An 18991-nucleotide genomic window follows, 5' to 3' on the forward strand; every position below is an offset into this window, starting at 1 on the left:
AGTCATAGAATTTTTTTCCTGCTCTGGATTCTCTTTTTAAAGGTTTCCATGAAACATACAGCTACTTCACCAAAGAAATGTAGACTTCAGGTTAAACTTTGTGTTGATCTTTTCTAATTTTATGAATCTGTGTATCATAGATAGGTCCATGTTGGATTTTGAGAGAAATGCTGAAGATCCTGTGAGACAGGAAGTGTTTTACAGTTAATACATGGACTCTTGCCTCAGTTTTGTACCACAAAAGGGCTTCTTTGAAAATGCTGATTATACCGTTTCACCCAAACTTTTATATCTTCTCATTGCAAATCCCATTCCTCACTGAATTAGTTTGTAACTTTTGATGTCGGCTGCACTGTGAATTTGTGAATCTGGCCTTGATTGTATATTTATCTTTGTACAGTAATTTGTTTTTTTTTAGCAATGTTAGAATTTTCCCATTGTGTTTGTCATTGAAAAAGTGTTTAAATAAAAGTGTGACAGTTTAAGTGTCTCATTTTTCATTTGTTAATGCAGCGACTACAAATGGTACTCAGCAGTTTGCATAGCCCTGATCAGTGTTCACGCTCCATCACTGTCATTTTTCCAAGATATGTGAAACACTAAGTCTGGCAGACCTCACATTATCGCTGTTTGACTTGCAATAACAGTGATGATTTTATATTTGTATAAATGTATGTTTTTGTTTTGCTACTTTGTTGTGTGATCATTTCAGATTAAATTGTTCCGTAGTCCTTTTTCCAGGTTAAATCAGAGAAAAATGAATAAAATTCAAATGAAATTTAGCGCAGATATCTTTTAAAACAAATTTAAATCTCAATCAATATCTCAGAAAAACAAAAAGCACAACAACCGCTCATCTCCATTTACCTTTTATTGTTACACAGTAGTTTACTGGCACCAATGTATCACGGTTTTCCTTTTTGCTACATTTACAGATGATCTATCCATCTTCACCTCACAGTAAACAAAAATAAATAAATACAAAATAAACACGTTTTTTGAAGGTGGCGGCTCCGGGGTGAAAGGAATCAGAAACAGTGGTCCAGCTTCATTCAGTTCACTTTAGTGTTCATTCTTGCAATATGAATGAAAATATTATTTTTTGGCAACTTTGCATTTCAAGAATACCCAGAAAGTGAAGGCCTACAGAGAGTCTCTGTGATGAACAAGAAGCACAAACATGAAAGATAAAGTGACACCCTGGAGGGTGAATCATAAAAGGGAAGACCCCGTTCAGCTTAAAGCAACATGATCAACATTTGCTGCTACAGCTGGAACTGATGAGGTGATGTATTGACACACTTCAGCCTATTAAGCTGCGTCTACGCAGGAAGCGATTCGCAGCGACGTGACGATCATAAACCACAGAAAGTTAGTGACATTCAACGACTTCACCCGACTATGGCCAGGGAAAAATTAAAAATAAGCAAACACGCTGATGATGCAAAGTGGGCGGATCCCAGATGAGTCTTTCCACGCTGCAGGATAGCGGTGACTAACATTCAACCTCGCAGTAAAAACAGGGAACGATATGCTTGTCGCACCTCTTTGAAGCCGACCAGTGAACATCTGGGATTTGGTTGCCTGAGTAACCCAACCACCGATCAATCCATCATTTATCTCAGGTCCAAGTTTCAGACGTTGTAGCAGAGACACCCAAACATCCCTCCCTCTCCCCAGTCACCACCTTCAGCTGATCGAGGAGAACACCGAGGCGTTCCTCAGCTAGCGTAAAGAGATAACTCCCCAGCGTATCCTGAGACACCTTCACTTTACAATCAGCCCTCTCTCCACAGCAGACCGGTACAGCATTCACATCACTGGAAATGTGGCCCCAATCCTGAGTAACCCTCTATGTCAATCACCGGTATCCTGCGCTCTCACTGGCAGCTTCAGTTCAGTTCAGGAAAGAAAGGTTTTTCCTCTGGATCTGCTTTGCTTCACCTGTTTTTATTTTATTTTTGTTGTTTGTTTGTTTTTAAACACCCTTGAAATCGCTGAATGTCGTTCACTTTCTATAATCTCTGAATTGCTTCCTGTGCAGACACTCCTTTAGAGCAGGGGTGTCAAACTCCAGTCCTCGAGGGCCGGTGTCCTGAAACGTTTGCATGCATCCCTGCTGCAACATACCTGAATAAAATTAGTAGGTCATTAGCAAGACTATAGAAGTTGACTGCATGCTAAGGTGGCAGTTCAGCCTTGTGATTCATGTTACAGCAGCTCATGAGTGAATGAACATGGTACAATAAAAGTACTTCTAGAAGTACATTTTTCCCAAACACTTAACATTTATTTAAATTTACTTGAGGAAGGGTTAGGGGTTGCCACCTCAGCATGCAGTCAAGTTATAGTCTTGCTAATGACCTACTAATTTTTTTCCAGATGTGTTGCAACAGGGATACATGTAAAAGTTTCAAAACATCTGGAGGACTGGAGTTTGACACCCCTGCTTTAGAGTACTGTTTTCCAAAATGCTAACATCGATAAAGTGCAGTTAACAAACATATTCTCTGCCATCTAAAGCGCCAATTCTTTAAACTACTAGATTAAGATCGACGACGGGAAACAAATCTAAAAGTCTTATTCTTTATATATAAATGTTTCTATGTGATATTTCGAAGTGTTTCTCGTCTCGTTTCTCTTCATTTTAAATCGCTGTAGTCTTCGGTAGCTTCGGTTTGCAAACGGCTCCTTCACACTTCATCTGGACTCGATCGTGTAACAACCGAAGCCTAAGACCGAATCTCTGCTTGTGCTTTACTGGGTCTGATTTACTCAGCAATAAATAAAATAATGTAGTGTGTGGTTACAGTTAAATCAGACTACAAAACTTCATTCTCTCAAAAGAAGGTACAACTGAATGGGGTCAGAAACTTTTGCATTAACAATCTTCCATTTTAAATCTTCTCCAAGTCAACAGGAAACACTAACACTTCTCAAACCAGTGCACTAGCATGATCAGTGACGCATCAGACCTACGACCGACGCCTCAGTTTATCGACATGCAGTAAAACAGTAGCTCATACAAAAAAACAAAACAAAAGAATAAATTAAATCATTTCTATGCGCATAGTAAACAAATATGCTAACATCTATTTACAAAAAGTGTACATTGTAATGAGCTGCCTTTGTGATTCCTTAAAACTCACTATAGCGGACAGACCCGACTCTAACAGTTTGACGTCAGACATGTTTGTCTTGTAGTGTTGAAAATGATGTGTGGCATGCTATTAACGTTACATCTGCGAGAACATGATGCTAACTGCTCAGTGTCAGTGGTATAAAGGATTTGTTAACAAGCCTCCAAACTGGTACTATGATTTTCTACTCTATTGCTCAAACATGTTAGAGAAACATGCTAAAGAACATTTATATATTGTCTAAGTGAGCTTAACCGCGCAGCTGTCTGCTTATGTTCGTCTCAACTCGACCGTACTTCATGATCAACAGTAACCTGGAAATATAAATATTGTGCTAATGTACAGTAATGACGTGTCTACAGTACCCAAATGTGGTCGAGTAGTAATGTAAAACTGTTACAAGTACTACAGGAAGCAATGAGAACAAGTTAGTCATCTGAAATCACTCGTTTCCATCCTCACTCCACTAACTCAACGTTAGACGTATTAGTGTTTGTGTCATGAATTCACATTTTGTCTAGGGCAGGGGTGGGCAATTCCAGGCCTTGAGGGCCGGTGTCCTGCAGGTTTTAGATCTCACTATGGGTCAACACACCTGAATCACATGATTAGTTCGTTACCAGGCCTCTGGAGAACTTCAGGACATGTTGAGGAGCTAATTTAGCCATTTAAATCAGCTGTGTTGGTTCAAGGACACATCTAAAACCTGCAGGGACACCGGCCCTCGCGGCCTGGCGTTGCCCACACCTGGTGTAGGGTATGCACAATCAAGAAAGGCAATGTCTCGTTTAGGTTCAGAGGACTTCTAACCTGAAAAAGACCACATTCACACTAATGCAGACGAATCTCTGACAGATGTTTGTTTCATTGGTTTTGGATCCACACCTGCGTCTTCATATCACCTCCCAAAAATCCACTACATGTGCCAAAAAAGAAAAATTTCCAACAGGCATAGGCAGGGGCTCAAGTCAGCCTAGAGTGTTTATGCTGAACAACTCGCTGCTATTTGTAGGGGGTCTATGTGATGAAATGCAACTGCAAGACTCACAAAAATGGACAAGATCAGCAGAGAGAAGGCCTAAATCAAGTCGCGCGAGCATTATTATACCCCCCTCCCCCAAAAAGATCTTTGCTTAATGATACTGGTGGTGATACTGGGGACTTATGCTTCAGTGGGAAATCTGCGCTGTAGCTACGCCCTTACTGCAAACCCATGTGTAACCCTACAGCGTAACCTGACGTGGACCTCCCTACAAATGTAACTACACATTGGGTCGATGCAGTAATAAGAAATTACTGAAACTATCGACATGGGCATGAGGGAATGTACATTGAAGTGGAAAAGCTACAAGGACAAATATGTTTACCCCTAATAAAAACAAAAAGACTGATGGCAGCAAAGAGTGGGGACCCAGCAGCATATAAAACACTGGGACACAGCCACATGTTACGGAAGCGTAAATGCCGCTAACAATGTCAGCTGCTTACGTGGGTTATGCCGTAGGCTCTACCTAGATTCCCTGCAGAAGTCTAAATCCGGCCTTACTGTCTGAAAGTTCAAGCCAGTCACAAAGCAGTGAGTCATTATTTGTTACTTACTGAATTTAAACCCTAAAGCTCAAATTCACATGAGAAAAGTGCCGGATTCCAAGACTTTGTGTGAGTAGTTCCAATGAAAACATCAAACGTCCCAAATGTTCGCAGATGTTTAGTAACGCAGACAACCAGCAGCATAAAGGAACCTTTTAGTTCCTGTGAGGTGCAGACTTATCTAATCTTAGCTTTTCCAGGTCCCTCATTACCAAGTATAATGAGTGTGGCTTAAAGGCCAAAAAAGTTGTTTTAGAGATGATCAGCACTGGTGTGAATATGGTCTAACACACGCCTGTAGTGTGTAACAGCAGTAGTGTAAGAACCAAGATAAGAGGCAGCCACACAGGGTGAGTTTCTCACTCTGAATGTGGCTTTTCAAAAGTCTGGCAGATAGGGCAGCAAGGCAGAGTCCTCAGAAAAGGAAGAGACGGCTATTAGGGATAAGGAAGGAGGGGTTATCAAAACTTATGAACGAGTTGTAAGGAGCAGGGATGAAGGAGCTGAGGAAGACAGGGAGAGAGCGAAGGGCGTGATCTATGGCTGCTCCTCTTTCTTCTTAAGTGATATACGTTTCTTCCTGGCAGCAAGCATCTCGTAGAAGGGATCCACACTAACGGCAGATCTGAGGAGATGAAAAATACTTTAACTTTTACCCAACAGAAAGTACTAAAAAGGAAATAAATTCTCCCAAACAGGAGAATATGAAGTTTTTGGTCAGAATTTCCTGCTGTTCCATCACTAACCGTGTTTTCTTTGACATTTTTCATTTACATACTTGATGCTGTGGATCCACTCGTCCTTCTCCTCAGGTGTGGGAGCAGAGATGCGGTACACCATGTGGTTTCCTTCCACTACTCGCCCATCAGCCTCCGTCTTACACGCCTTAATCAGCTGACCACGGTTGTTGGGGATGTACAGCTCAAAGCAGTTCTGTTAGAAAAAAAAAAGGAGATAAAAATGTTTTGAAAGTTTCAAGCAAAATACTGCTCATCACACTGTTTAGCAAAAACAGCCACTTACAGGTTTCCTTGGGTCTTCTACTTCTCGAATGCTAAGGTTTTCCAAGGGAATGATACCTCGTGGCTCTTTATCCTGTAAATAAAAAAACACGAGTTAATAAATATTTGTGGGTATTATTTTGTGTTTTATGATGATTTGAATCAATATGACAAAAAAAACCTTTAAAATGACTCGTGTCTTTTTTTTCTTAGAGTAGCCTTCGTACATCTTTATTTCTGTACTACTTTTTAACTTTGTGGCTCAGCAAGCTTCAAGCAAAGCAACACGCTCTTCCTTCACTCACAAATACATTTTAAGTTTTGCAGTTTTCAAAAATCAACTGATCACAAAATCCTTTTTGCCTCACTAAAACAAGTGTGTCACATTCACTGCAATCTCGAAGCCATTAGTCTGAGAAGTTAGCTTCTCACAGTGATTATTATTATTTGAGTTTCTGGGGTAGCGAATGGAAATCCAAGTCAAGACAACCGGTTACATCTACCTCTCATTTTATTTTAAACAATCACACAGGCCTAGAAAAGGATCCATGGCCCTCACCGGTCGTGAGGAAAAAAATTGACTGTTTTCCGATCGGTTGTTGGAAGTCGATTGCAGTCACTGGAAAATTGATTGCAAGAGTTCAAGTAACGGAACGGATTTCACCCAGCGAAACCCAGCAACCTCCGGGAATCACTGCCAGCCACTGTCATGTCTAATATCAGAGACAGCACATGAGCAATGTGTGCATGACATATGATGAGAAACCTTAGGAAAGAACTTCATTGCTCTGTGACTTCACCAAAAACCTTCCAAGTGACTTTATGGGCTTAGTCACTTATTTAGGGTCATAATGAATAAAACCTCAAGTACATTTTGTAAATTTTGTTCATTCTAAGGATGTTTTCACACTTTTAGTTTGTTTACTCTCAACTGATCAGCTGATTTGTAACCTCTGACTTTAATCTACCAGGGGTTTGCTTTCATCTCCGGCTACGTCCACACTAGCTCGGATAGATTTGAAAACTGTGTTTTTGTCTGAAAACGCTCTGCGTCCATGCTAGCGTTTTCAGTGGTTTTCACAGAGTTGCGCATCCACATTGAAACGCCTGAAAACGCTTATGTTCCAGTACTGCGCATGCGTGAAACGCAAGAAGATTCGACCTGCCTTATTTCTGTCAGCCGCTTATTTACCTTCCGGCTCTTTGAAACATTCGAAGAAAAGCACAGAGCTTTTTAAATGGACTAACAATGAGGTGGAGTTGTTGCTGCGAGTAACACAAAAGTACAAAGTTGCAAAAGCGAGTGAGAGTTAAAGAATTTGAAGAAAAGCTATCTGGAGCATGTACAGACTGATATTAATCTTTAATAGGGCTGTCAAAATTGAGAGCAAACAAAACAATTGCTGTAGAATGCCCTCCGCTATCTCTGTTTAATTGGTCACATGACTGCATCATATGACTAACATGTATCATCATTTTAGAAAGTCTCCGTTTTCGCTGTCCACACTGCAACGCGAAAGCACCGTTTTGAAACGTATGCGTTTTCGACAGTGTTTTCAAAATGTTGTGTTTTCCATCAGCAAAAACACCGTCTCAGTGTGGACGGGAGGCCAAAATGGAGAGAAAACGATGTGGACGTAGCCTCAAACAGAAAACAAATCAAAACGTGTCACTACAAACCAAATGTAACTGGAGTAGGAGCAACAAAAGTAAACATAAGTAGTAGGTGTTGAGTTCTAGTTGTCACAGTTTCATTTACTCTGCACGTCTGTAATGCTCAGAATGCAAAGCATACCTGGCTAGAGGAATATGTTTAGCTCAAGCTTGCATACACCTCACAGTTGGATCAGATCGAGCACAAATCATGAGCTTGTTTAGAACTGGACAAAGATTAGCTCCTCTAAAGGGTGCAGCTGTTTTGGTTCAGACACAGTAAAGCAGTGAACAATTTTAATGGACTAAACAGTAAAGGTGAAAACACCCAAAGGCAGGAGGATTTTTCCGAGGATTGCTGGGTAATCGCTCGTTAGCCATTGAACAGTTATATCCAAACAGACCAAGATGGTAAGGTCAAAAAAGTCCAGCTGGAGACTGAATCAGAATTTAAAAACCACTGAGTGATGTCATGGAGGATAGATCCATCTTTTATATTATCTATGGTTCCAGCATGACCGGTCAATACTACCCAGACTATAATAAACACCGGAAACCCAGACGTGTTTGCAGAGTTTACCTCCACTGAGACGCTGAATGAAGACAGAGAGACTTACTGTGGTATATTCAAAGTAATAAAGGCAGTTATCTGTGAGAATGAACCATCGACGTTTCCAGGTTTTCACCCTTCCCCCTGAAACACAAAAACATTGATGATGATGATGAATGGCAAGAGAGGAAAACTAGCTCTGTGTGTATTACTTCTACAATCTACAGAAATCTACGTGGCTAATCGATGTCTACAACTTTTTGAATAACTCTGTCAGTACATACCTCCTGAGAAAACAAGCAGCGGCAGTAGAGGATGGAAATCGCAGTGAAGAAGGAGAGGGGAAAAAAAGGAAAGGGAGGATTTGGAGGAAGACAGAAGACAAAACAGAGACAGAGGAGGAGGAAGAAAAGGAGATCATATTAGTGACACACAGATGACAAGCCCCGCCATGCAAAAGAAAACAATCAGATTTTAAGGCTGCCATAACACAAGAAAGTGAGTCTTCTTTTTCACCATCATGCTATGGCAATTTTTTTTATGCCACAACACTGAACTGATTATTGGAGGCAAAGAGAAAAGTTTATCACAGCACAAAGCCTTAGCAGAGAGTACAGTAGCGTACAGTATTAATAACACTCCTGACCAGAGTCACTGTAGTTTATTCTTTTGTAATTAGTTTTCATTTTATTTTGTTTAGTTTTTGTTTTTAATTCTGTTGAGTTTCCAGTTTAGTCTTTATTAGTTTCAGTGTTAGTTTTAGTCTTTTTAAGTATTATAGGATGGATATTGTATGCCAGAGGTAAGATTTAGGAACATAAGTACAGGTATTACAATAAAATAGAACTTTTTAAAAGCAGTTAACTTACAGTCTTGTAGACATCTAATAAACATGCCCATCAAAGTCTCATCAGGAAAATTAGCAAATACTATAACTCAGGATATTTCCTCTATATTTTCATTTAATTTAGTCTTTTTTGCAAGTTCACAAAATAGTTTTCATTTTTCTTCTTCTCAGTTTTATTTTTTATTTTATTTACATCTAGTTTTAGTTTTTGGTTAACTATAATGACCCTTCTCCTGACATTTTAAAAGCACACACACACACAGAGACAGTGATGAAGAGCAGTGCTCCCCATCACAGCATAAACACCGTACCGAGCTTAAGAAGCCAGCCCTCTCTGTCAGGGTTGAAGAAGGTGTGTGTCAGGTCATTGCCGTCATCTTCCGGGATCTTGAAGGGCTCGTTCTTAATGCTTTCATAGAGATTCTGAAGAAACAAATAAGAGAAACATAAGAACAGAGAATAAACATCTGTCTGCATCTACAAAGAAAAGCAGTGCTGGGTTGATCGTACTCTGAGCAGCTCCTCTGGTAGGTCTCCCCCCTCATTGATCCCTCGGTTCATCGAGATGAAGCGGTCCACTCCAGGTTTGTCTCTCACGTTAGGATTGTGGAGGCTCGTGTTCAGCATAATTATGGCAAAAGAAAGCACGTAACATGTGTCTGTGAACAGGAGAGACATATGTTTACATTCAAGGTATCTACAGAGTAGGTTTTTTCTTACTCCATTGCTCTTAACTATTAGCCCCTTAATACCAAGTTTTGACACCTCGGTGTATATCAGTAAAGATGAGGTATGACAACATTTTAAATAGTTCCTGGGTTTTTCCAAGGGTGATTGCATAGGTGGCGACCAGTAGGGCTGCCACGATTTGTCGACTAGTCACGATTACGTCGACTATCAAAATCGTCGACGACTGATTTAATAGTCGACGCGTCGTTTGAAGCTTTGTAAGATCCCAAAAGACGCAGGAATAAGTAGCAGGATTTAAGAGTGTAATAACGGACTGAAACAGAAGATGGCAGCACTGCATGTACAAGGATGCCAGCTGCCGTTAAACCCCGAAGAAGAAGAAGAAGAAGCAGCTGTGTCCCAGAATTCATAGCGCGGCCCAGCTCAGTTTCCAACAATGGCGGCAGCTAGTTAGTTTTAATATTACTCTTATTATTCTTTCTGGGTCACAAAATAAACGTTTAACATATTTTCAGCCGAGAATGTCGCTGTGTAAACCTCAAATATCGGCTCAGTTTATCAGGACACCACATATTTTCAAAAGCGCTCCGACGTTTTCGGAGACGTCTGTTACCCACTAGCTCGATAGCTAGCCGGGGGCTAGGTCACTAGCGCCGTGAGAACACCGGACTCCCGGCAAATTGTTTTCAAACCCACCGCCGTCTTTCGCTACTCAGGTTAAATATATATGAGTCACTTAGATAAATTAAAAATGTTGTTGTTTGGCTTTTTTTTTTTTTTTTTTTTTTAGTATTTTATTTGTTCCTGAGTAAATCGGTTTGTCTGAGATTAAAGTTATAGTTTTTACACAGCTGAATAAACGTCAAGCAGACAGCTGATTATCAGAAGTGTGAGATGCTCGAGAATATACTCCGTTGTCCTGTTATATTTTAGATAGCAAGGAGTTTATTAAACTTCACCGAAACAATCTGCAAATTTCATTAAAATTGAATAAACTATCATCTTGTCTTTATTTTTAGTTAGCACCTTAAAAGCTTAAAGCTGTAAGCTAATGATAGTTATATAAGAGCATATGCTGCTGGTGCAATAAGCTGTAGTTTTACGTCCAGTGGATGATGATCTGATTAGTCGACTAATCGCATAAATAATCGGTGACTAGTCGACTATCAAAATAATCGTTTGTGGCAGCCCTAGCGACCAGCCTCATTTACTTCTGATGCAAACCGAGTCACTGTTCTTTAAGCGGGGCAGAAATATGACAGAAAGCACTCATTTCAGGAAAAAGCATAAAGGGTTGCTCCAAGGGTTTCCATCGGTAAATAGTTTGGCATGTTTTACGTATTATTCAGTTTTTCATAAGTTACATTTTTCTGTATTTTTATTGTCTTATATAGGGATGGGTACCGGTGTCCGGTGCCATGATGGCACCGGTTCTGAGATAAACGGTAATAACCAGACCGAAAAGCAGCGCACATTTCGGTGCTTTTTTTTCCTGAGATGTCATACACTTTGAATTCTCGCCAATCATTTTACGTTTCCGAGGATAGTAGGCGGGTCCAGCTACGTACGTTCTTTTAGAGCAGAGCTACAGATTAAAAATGCCCAAGGCGAAGCGTTTAAAAGTCTGGCTGCACTTCACAGCAAAAGATGCAAACTCAGCAGCAACAAGTGCTTTAAGCTGATACTGTGATACTGTCAAAGGAAGTAACACCTCAAATCGATGAAACACCTGGCGACGCATAGCGGTTTTTTTAAAAGCCGAAAAATGCGCCGTATTTGATAGCTTGCTGCGAGACCTCACACCGAGCACATCTACTGCGGGTGTGGTGCCTGTTATCGGACCCGGAGTTAGCAACATCCCCCAAGAACCCGAAGAGGAGAGTCCTGGCCCCTAGCCCTGCCAGTGTAGCAGAAATGATGACGGATGATGATGCAGCAGCAGCCGTTCTTCTCTGCCTGAGTAGCTTAATGTTGTTCGTGTGTAATTTACGTTGAGTAGGCTAACCACGTTATTACATTAATGCATGTAAGGTGAACTAGCAAACATCATCATAGCTACATGCGGCTGTCTTCTTGTTTGATGGCAGATACTCCCTTCACCCTGGCCAAAAAGGCTAAAATAACCAAAGAAAAAGTGGAAAACAGTTTTAACATGAGAGGTTTTTGGACAAAGTTTGTGTTTTTTCCATTGTTTAAGCACTGCTTCCAACCAAGAGTGATACCATATAGGCCCCATAGCTGCAGAAAAGGCTAACATTGATATCTTTTTACAAAAAAAAAAAACAGTTGAACATGAGAGGTTTTCGGACCAATTTTGTGTTCTCCATTCTTTAAGCACCGGTTTGAGCACCGTTTGAGCACCGGCACCGTTTCAAAAGTACCGATTTGGCACCGGTATCGGATAAAACCTAAACGATACCCATCCCTAGTCTTATATTATTTTATGTAAAGCACTTTGTAACTGCAAAAAATACATATAGCGTATTTAGGTTTGAACTCGTCAGCTAATTTGGGTTTAAATGTTTTGCTAACTCTTCAGCGCTACTGTCAGGCGTGAAGTGGCCTGAATGAGCAGTGAAGACTGTGGGCTGGCATATCAGGTCATTTCTCGTAAGACAGAAACTGTTTGCATGAGTGCACATATTCTGGAAGGCCACTACTTTCCGTTTCGACTGCACTGACAGGAATTCAAAGAACTCAAAAACAACAATTGTTCACTCACACCGTAAGTGAACAATTGATTTAAGACAAGCTTTCAGTATCACCTATTCTACTTGAACTGCAGTGCGACTGTGTGTTTATTTTACCAGTGCTCTGGAAGACACCGGGGTTGCAGTGGCAGTATCTCTGAGCAAAGGCTTCCATCATTCTGTCGATCTTCTGAGCTTCACCAGGCAAACGGAAACTCCACAGGAACTGTCTGCAGAAAACAGGTCAAGGTTTAGGTCAAATCAGAGGGGAAAAAAAAACCCTGTGCTAAATAGTCGCTGCCGCTCTGTTTCATAACCTTTTTCCATCTGCATCCTCAGGTAAGAGCGAGAGTGGGATTTTCCACTGTTGACTAGGCTGCTCACCAGAGGATGCCTGATACAATTGAAGCTATTTTTTCAACAACACACAAAAAAATCCACAGTAGACAGAGATTACCTGAGGGCCTGGACGAGGTTGAGATCAGTAAACTCATGGAGGTCAACGAAAGCCTGCAAGACTTTGATGTTGAAGTCATCTCTGCAAATCATAGAGGTCAGTTATACATGGCTGATTAAAAAAACAAGAGATAAGGGACAGAAGAAATGTCAACGCCTTGCACCTTTCTCCGAGGTAATCTCCTATAGCCGTCTTGTTGAGGCCCTCTCCTTTGTATAAGAACTGAGCAATGTCCTCTGGAGTGTGTCTGAGCAGCTCATTCTCCACCAGAAATGCAATGCCCTGCAGAGAGAAGAACGAGTCAGTCACAATCCAAGGAATCTAGAGGAGAAACATTCAGCACCCGTTTGAATATTTGAGGTATTACCTTTTTAGGATCCATGTTGAATTTCTTCCTTCCCATTGCCACATGCCTACTTTTCTGTAGAGTTTTACTGCAGAGAAGATAAACGTGTTGGCAATAATTAACTTCTGTGATCAAATCAAAGGTTCTGATAAAAATGAATCCTGACAAACCTCCATGAAAGCTATCACCAAGTACCAAGACTGTCAACTTATAAACACCAACATTCTTCTTCAATACACCAAGAACATGAGGTTTACATCAATGCAAAATCTTGACATTCACCTAGAAAAGCTATGTGTAGAAAATTAAAAGGCAAACAATTACTCCATTTATTCACTAAAACAGAATTACTATTAAAGAATATTACCCCAGGCAGAGTGGACACATACACATTTTCAGCTCCCTGTTTTTATTCTTAGATTCTACACGAGTAGCTTTGCAGGAGTCACAGTTCAAAACAATGCATAATTATCTTAACCCCGTGAATCTGAGATATTTTGTTTTATAAAAAGACTAACATCTTCATGTGTAAGTAAAAATGCCTTTTTTGTTCTTCATTTGCCAAGAATTGGTAGAATTGTTTTCAAAGGGCAATAATCACATATCCCAACAGCATAAATAAGCTAAAATCATTTTCATTTATAGAGTCCAAACCAAAACAACATTATCCTTAAGCTGTTTAAGGCTAACTTAAGGTAAGGTAAAAACTCTATAATGAGAAAACCTCATCAGTCACAACAACCCCTGTGAGCAAGCACTTGTCAACAGGGGGAAGGAAAACTCCCTTTTAACAGGAAAACTCCTCTGGCAGAACCAGGACTAGAAAGGAGCAGCCATCAGCTACAACCAGTTGTGGGTGAGAGGAGGGAGACAGGACAAAAGACACATATTCAGTTTAAGGTTGGAGTTAGGGGTTAAACTGGGACATGGTGCAACCTTTTAGCTCCTCCACCATCTGGTTTGACAGCAGGTGAGTGGAACTGCTTTGTTCATAGTCAGAAATTTAGGCCATGTTTAATATAAGCTTCCACGGTTTTAACAGTATGAATCACAGAAAATGAAATTTCTCATTTAAGCATATATACAACAGAAGTGATTTGTTACTCCAAAAGCATTTTCTATTGTATTATTATTTTATATCACTTCCTCTTTGTTTTGTTTTTTAGAGTAACTGATGTGGGTTTTCTTATTACCTGCCCTCTGTGCTTGTCTCCAGTCCCTCTACCTCTAAAATTGCCTCTCGTAACTCCTCTCTGAGCCTCTGGATCTCCTGCAGCAGGACGCCCTTCCTCCTACGGATGTCCTCCAGCTCAGAACGCTCCTCTGGGCTCAGGTCTACTGGGACTGTAAGGGAAAAGAAGAAGAATGAGTCAGCTACTGCTCCATATATAGAAGGTGGTAACTGTGCCCGAACAATCCCAATCAAACGCTGTCTCCAACAGTGGCATAAATATGATGTACGACAGCATTAACACTGTCCCTGGTAAAGCACTGATTAGTTAAAAGCTTGGTTAATTAAAGAGAAAAAAAAAAAAAAAATAGTCTTGGATATTAATTGGAGCATCAACCTATGTAATTACACAATTTTCAGGGTGATGAGCTGACTCATCTGAGATTTTGGCTGCCACTAAAAAGTGAATGTACTTTTGTACATTTGGTGTGGTCACTTTAAATTATTTTCAGTAGTACTCCTATCTATACTCGGTTCATAGCAATACACTGTGATATACAAACAGGGTTTTCCATTAGGGGCAACTACAAACATAAGCACCACTGCACTGCCTATAATTTAGACAAACTTAGAAGTTCATGCATTTTCCTGTTATTGTGGCCATTTTTTAAACAAAAAGATTTATTTTTAGCTGAAGTACGTTTCTCTGCAGTTTTTAAAAATGGCTACTTAAAAAAAGCAAAACCCTATGCGAGAAGTGCCATTTTTTATTTGAGTGAAATAAAAACTGTATAAATCCACAAGAAGTAAGCATCACACTGAATGACCATCTCGCTTTAATACTCACTTTAAAAATTCAGGATGTGGCCAGAATCAAACCTCTAAAGCTAGACCAGGAATCAAGACTTGACTTCTGCATTATGAAGAAGTATAATATATTTCCAATGCATATAAAATGTGTTAAATATTAGCACCTGGATAATATACGGACTTAAACTACATTAGCACATACGGCCTGACTTAGACTTCTGCGGGGAATCTTTGCAAAGCCGACAAAGTGACCTATGTAAGCGGTTGATATTATTGCCAGCATCCTTGTCTGTGGTACCTATGCATTAATTACCATGTGATCATGTTCCAGTGTTTTACATGCAGTGTAAGCCGATAGAAACAATTAAAATGCTGGGAGTTTTTTGGGTCTCTGCTTATTGTTGTGGTCAGTTTTTTTCCCCAGAGGCAATCATATCTACCCCTCTATTTTAACTCACCTCTTCTCTTGCCCATTAAGAAATTTGCTGACATTTGTGAGTCCTTATATTGATGCCATTATTACTCTTCATATATTGAGGCGATGATGGTTATTCTCTCACTGATTAAATCAATAACTGCCGCAAAAAAGTATGTGGAAATGCACATGACAAATCCACAGCGCAAACCAGGCCAATAGCGAGCACTCCAGGCTGCGCTGACCCGACATGTAGATACATTTCTAGGGAGGTGCAAGTTGGGTTATAATGCAGTGTTCAGAGGGGTTCACGGTTACGCCATAGATTACAGTGTAGATTTCCCACTGAGGCACAACTTCCCAGGAAATATGACTGGCTCGCTTATACTCGTGGCAATAAGTCCGTGTTGTTTGACATAATCGAAGTCTGTGCATTTTGATGTCCTGCATGTCTGACATTTAAAAAATATCATATATAGATATTTGTATAAATATTAAATTTCCAATCCTGGTGACAGCCGAAAACCTCAATAGTGAGCACGAGTGCCCAGTTGTTGTCTTCAAGGTTTAAAACCATTTGCCAAAACCATAATCTTTCAATGGCTGGACAAAAACATGGACAAAAAGTGACTTACTAATAATGCAGGTCTAGTTTCCGAATGCCACGGTTACGTTAAACTATAAGTCTGTTTATACAACTAACTCATTTCAATAAGGGCCAACTAAATAACAACATTCCTGCAATAAATTTAAATGTTATGAAGCCAATAATCTTCAGTGTTTGCTGAAGCTGTTTTCATAGGCAGTGTTAAATATTTTATAAACCTCCATAAAATGATTACAACTTAACAGCACAACAAATTACAGGCACCAAAATGAAAATAAAGTTAAGACATGATAGTGATAAAACAGTTTCACATAAAACTGAACATGATAACCTTCCGATAAGCAGTCTTTTTGCACCCAGTTCAGACATAAAGTACTGTGTAAAAAGCCTTGAGTCACCCTTCATTTTGTCAGTAGATTGAGAAATAGATTTACTGAAACATGTAAAAACATAAATTGAAATAAAGTATGCACGTCAAAGGGAGTTTGTACAATTCTCACGGGCTTGAAAGTGGTTATTTGTTACAACCACCTTTATTCTTCAAACCAGCCTGAACTGTTAGGCAGCTTTCTTTTCATTTCTTTAAGTGGTCTTCGGGAGTAATTCTCCAGCCTTCTTGAAGGACACTCACAGCTCTTCTTGGATGTTGGCCGCCTTTTGTTACATTCTCCGCTTCATTAATGAGGAGGTTGGGACTCTTGAGAGGCCAATCCATGACTGAGTGTCCTGCTATGTTTTGTTTTCTATCCAGGTATGCTCTTATTACACTGACAGCGTGTTCGGGATCATTGTAATGTCGAACAATCAAGCTGTTGCCAGATGGTACTGGTAATTTTCCAGATATTATTGTACGATGGATCAAAATCTGATACTTTTCCACAATCACAATTTCATCAGTTTTGACAAGATCCCCAACACTACCTGCTGAAATGCAGCGACAAACCATAACAAAGCCTCCATCTGGTTTTACAGATGTACAGCTGTAGACACTTACTGTTGTGCCTTTCTCCTGACTACCTCTGTACATATTAATGATTTAATTCAAAAATTTCTAATTTGGATTCATTACTCCATAAGACATGTTGTCATTTATTTTTAGTCCAGTTCTTGTATATATGTATGCTATAAATATTCTTCCTATACTGGAAGAATAACTATTCTTATGCCTCAGCCTTTTCTGTCCATTTCCCTTGCTTATGAATGGCTTCTTGACAGCCATCCTTCCACTCAGACCGGGCTTGAGTGAACAGTAGATGGATCAACTAATTGAACTAAAGAAATTAAATAATAATGTGTTTTTGCTAAATTAAAATTGGCTATTTTCTGAGTAATTTGTTATGTTATGTGTAGGTAACACTAGTTCATGCCTTATGTTAGATGACTTTTATGCTTGAAAGATTTATGTATCAGGGTTAAGTGGCTTTAAAAAAATTAAGGGGTTCTTGTGACTTTTTCACAACACTGTAGATATTCAAATTAAAGTCAGTGCTAATGAAACAGATAGTGCTATTAAACATACGTACATGTATGTTGCATATATGCATATTTTAGAGATGAAGTCACTTAAATGTATGACTTTTAGAGGGATAATGTCTGAGGTTTTCTTAACTGTATTTTATCACTGTGCTAGACATTATATTAAAGTGAAAACATCAATTTAATCACCTGCTATATGACATAAACATAAACGCAGTACCACAATCTACAGCCTCGGACTAAATCAATACCTCTGTAAACTCCATTAAAAATAATATTATTAGGAAAACAGCATTTATCTGAGCAGGGTTTACTGCAGAAAACGTTGACCTAGAGGTCAAAGCAGCAGTGTTACTCTGCAAAGCAAGCGGCTGCTGTGCACCACCACCACGCCCACAGCCTGGATCAAAGCCGTGATCCACACAACAGCATCCACTACACTAACTACCTAAAGAAGTTGGTGTTTTCAACAAAGTGCATCATTATTTAGAGCCTTTGTGTAGCCTAAAAGCTAGTTAGGGTTTTATAAATCAATCCACCGTGGTTAGCTAAAAAGTTAGCTTTTATCACTCACCGAAACGACCAATTTAAATGGCCACATGCAAAGATAATACATTTCCTAAGCTAGTTTAAACTGTAATATTGTAAAGATGTACACCCATACCTCTACAAAATATTCTCACCCTTTTTCCGTGGTATTTTATTTCCATTTAAATGCTATATGAGTTCTTGAGTTCTCACCTGCGCTAATAAACTAAAGCTAGACTGTTAGCCACAGTTGGCTAGCGATAGATACCCTGTGCGAATAGCTACTTACTGTAGTCCAGGTCATCCATTTTTGGCGCTTTACTTTTAGGCATAAATAGTTCAGAATCGAATGTCATTCAATGTCAAAAAAATAGGGATATATATAAATATATCCTCAAAACTAAACGGGAGAAAAAAAAGAACCACTGGTGTCGAAATTTTGGGCCGGAGACAAAGGAGGTGGCGACACCGGAAGTAGTGTCTGACATTTAAAGTGGTAATCTTCCGGTCAGCTGTTTTTCAAAATAAGATGCCTCGCATTTAAAGCTATTTTTAAATGATTAAATTGGCATTAAAGCACAACAAACCCTACTGGTTGGAAGCTGACCTACAAATAATTTCACCGATTTATTTCTAGAATAAGTCTTCTGCTTCTTTCAGCTGCTTTCTTTCTCTTCACCTACCTCTAGCATCCTCCTCTGTAACTCCAACCCTCTGCATCCTTCTTCACTACATTAATGAATCTCTCTAGTCTTCCTCTTTTCCTCCTGCCTGGCAGCTCCAAATTCAAAATCCTTTGTCCAATATATCCACTGTCTCTCCTCTACTAATATCCAAGCCATCTCACCTTTGCTTCTCTAACTCAATATGAACCAAAATCGTTCAGAAATGTTCCCTGCACCTTGCTGCATCTGTGCCATGCAGAATTTAATCAATCCTAAAGTAAAAGGGGGTCCAACTCAGTACAAGCATGGCATACCTAATAAGTGGCTGGTGAGTGTATATATAACACTTTTAAGA

At 39.7% G+C, this 18991-nt stretch overlaps 1 protein-coding gene across 1 annotated transcript; it reads right to left on the minus strand.

The window, feature by feature from the left end:
- Window positions 1–863: 863 nt before the first annotated feature.
- Window positions 864–18430, minus strand: cyth2 (cytohesin 2). The gene is made up of 12 exons (XM_085366495.1): window positions 18261–18430; window positions 14158–14308; window positions 12986–13052; window positions 12782–12900; window positions 12619–12699; window positions 12279–12391; window positions 9292–9440; window positions 9093–9204; window positions 8002–8078; window positions 5754–5825; window positions 5509–5663; window positions 864–5355 (listed from the first exon to the last, which is right to left on the minus strand). The coding sequence occupies exons 1-12, from the start codon at window positions 18325–18327 to the stop codon at window positions 5268–5270; spliced, it is 1251 nt and encodes a 416-aa protein (XP_085222621.1). The 5' UTR covers window positions 18328–18430; the 3' UTR covers window positions 864–5267.
- Window positions 18431–18991: the final 561 nt, after the last annotated feature.

The sequence above is a fragment of the Diplotaxodon limnothrissa genome, linkage group LG11 (genome assembly GCF_057381915.1).
Source record: "Diplotaxodon limnothrissa isolate DT_005_m linkage group LG11, D_limnothrissa_male_GT1.1, whole genome shotgun sequence".
Lineage (NCBI taxonomy): Eukaryota > Metazoa > Chordata > Actinopteri > Cichliformes > Cichlidae > Diplotaxodon > Diplotaxodon limnothrissa.

Excerpts from the sequence above, each read along its gene's own strand:
- cyth2 (XM_085366495.1), bottom strand. The coding sequence starts at position 18,327 with ATGACATTCGATTCTGAACTATTTATGCCTAAAAGTAAAGCGCCAAAA. Across the intron at positions 12,901-12,985 it reads TCAACATGGATCCTAAAAAG|GGCATTGCATTTCTGGTGGA; the intron begins GTAATACCTCAA and ends TTCTCTCTGCAG. Across the intron at positions 12,700-12,781 it reads GGAGATTACCTCGGAGAAAG|AGATGACTTCAACATCAAAG; the intron begins GTGCAAGGCGTT and ends TATGATTTGCAG.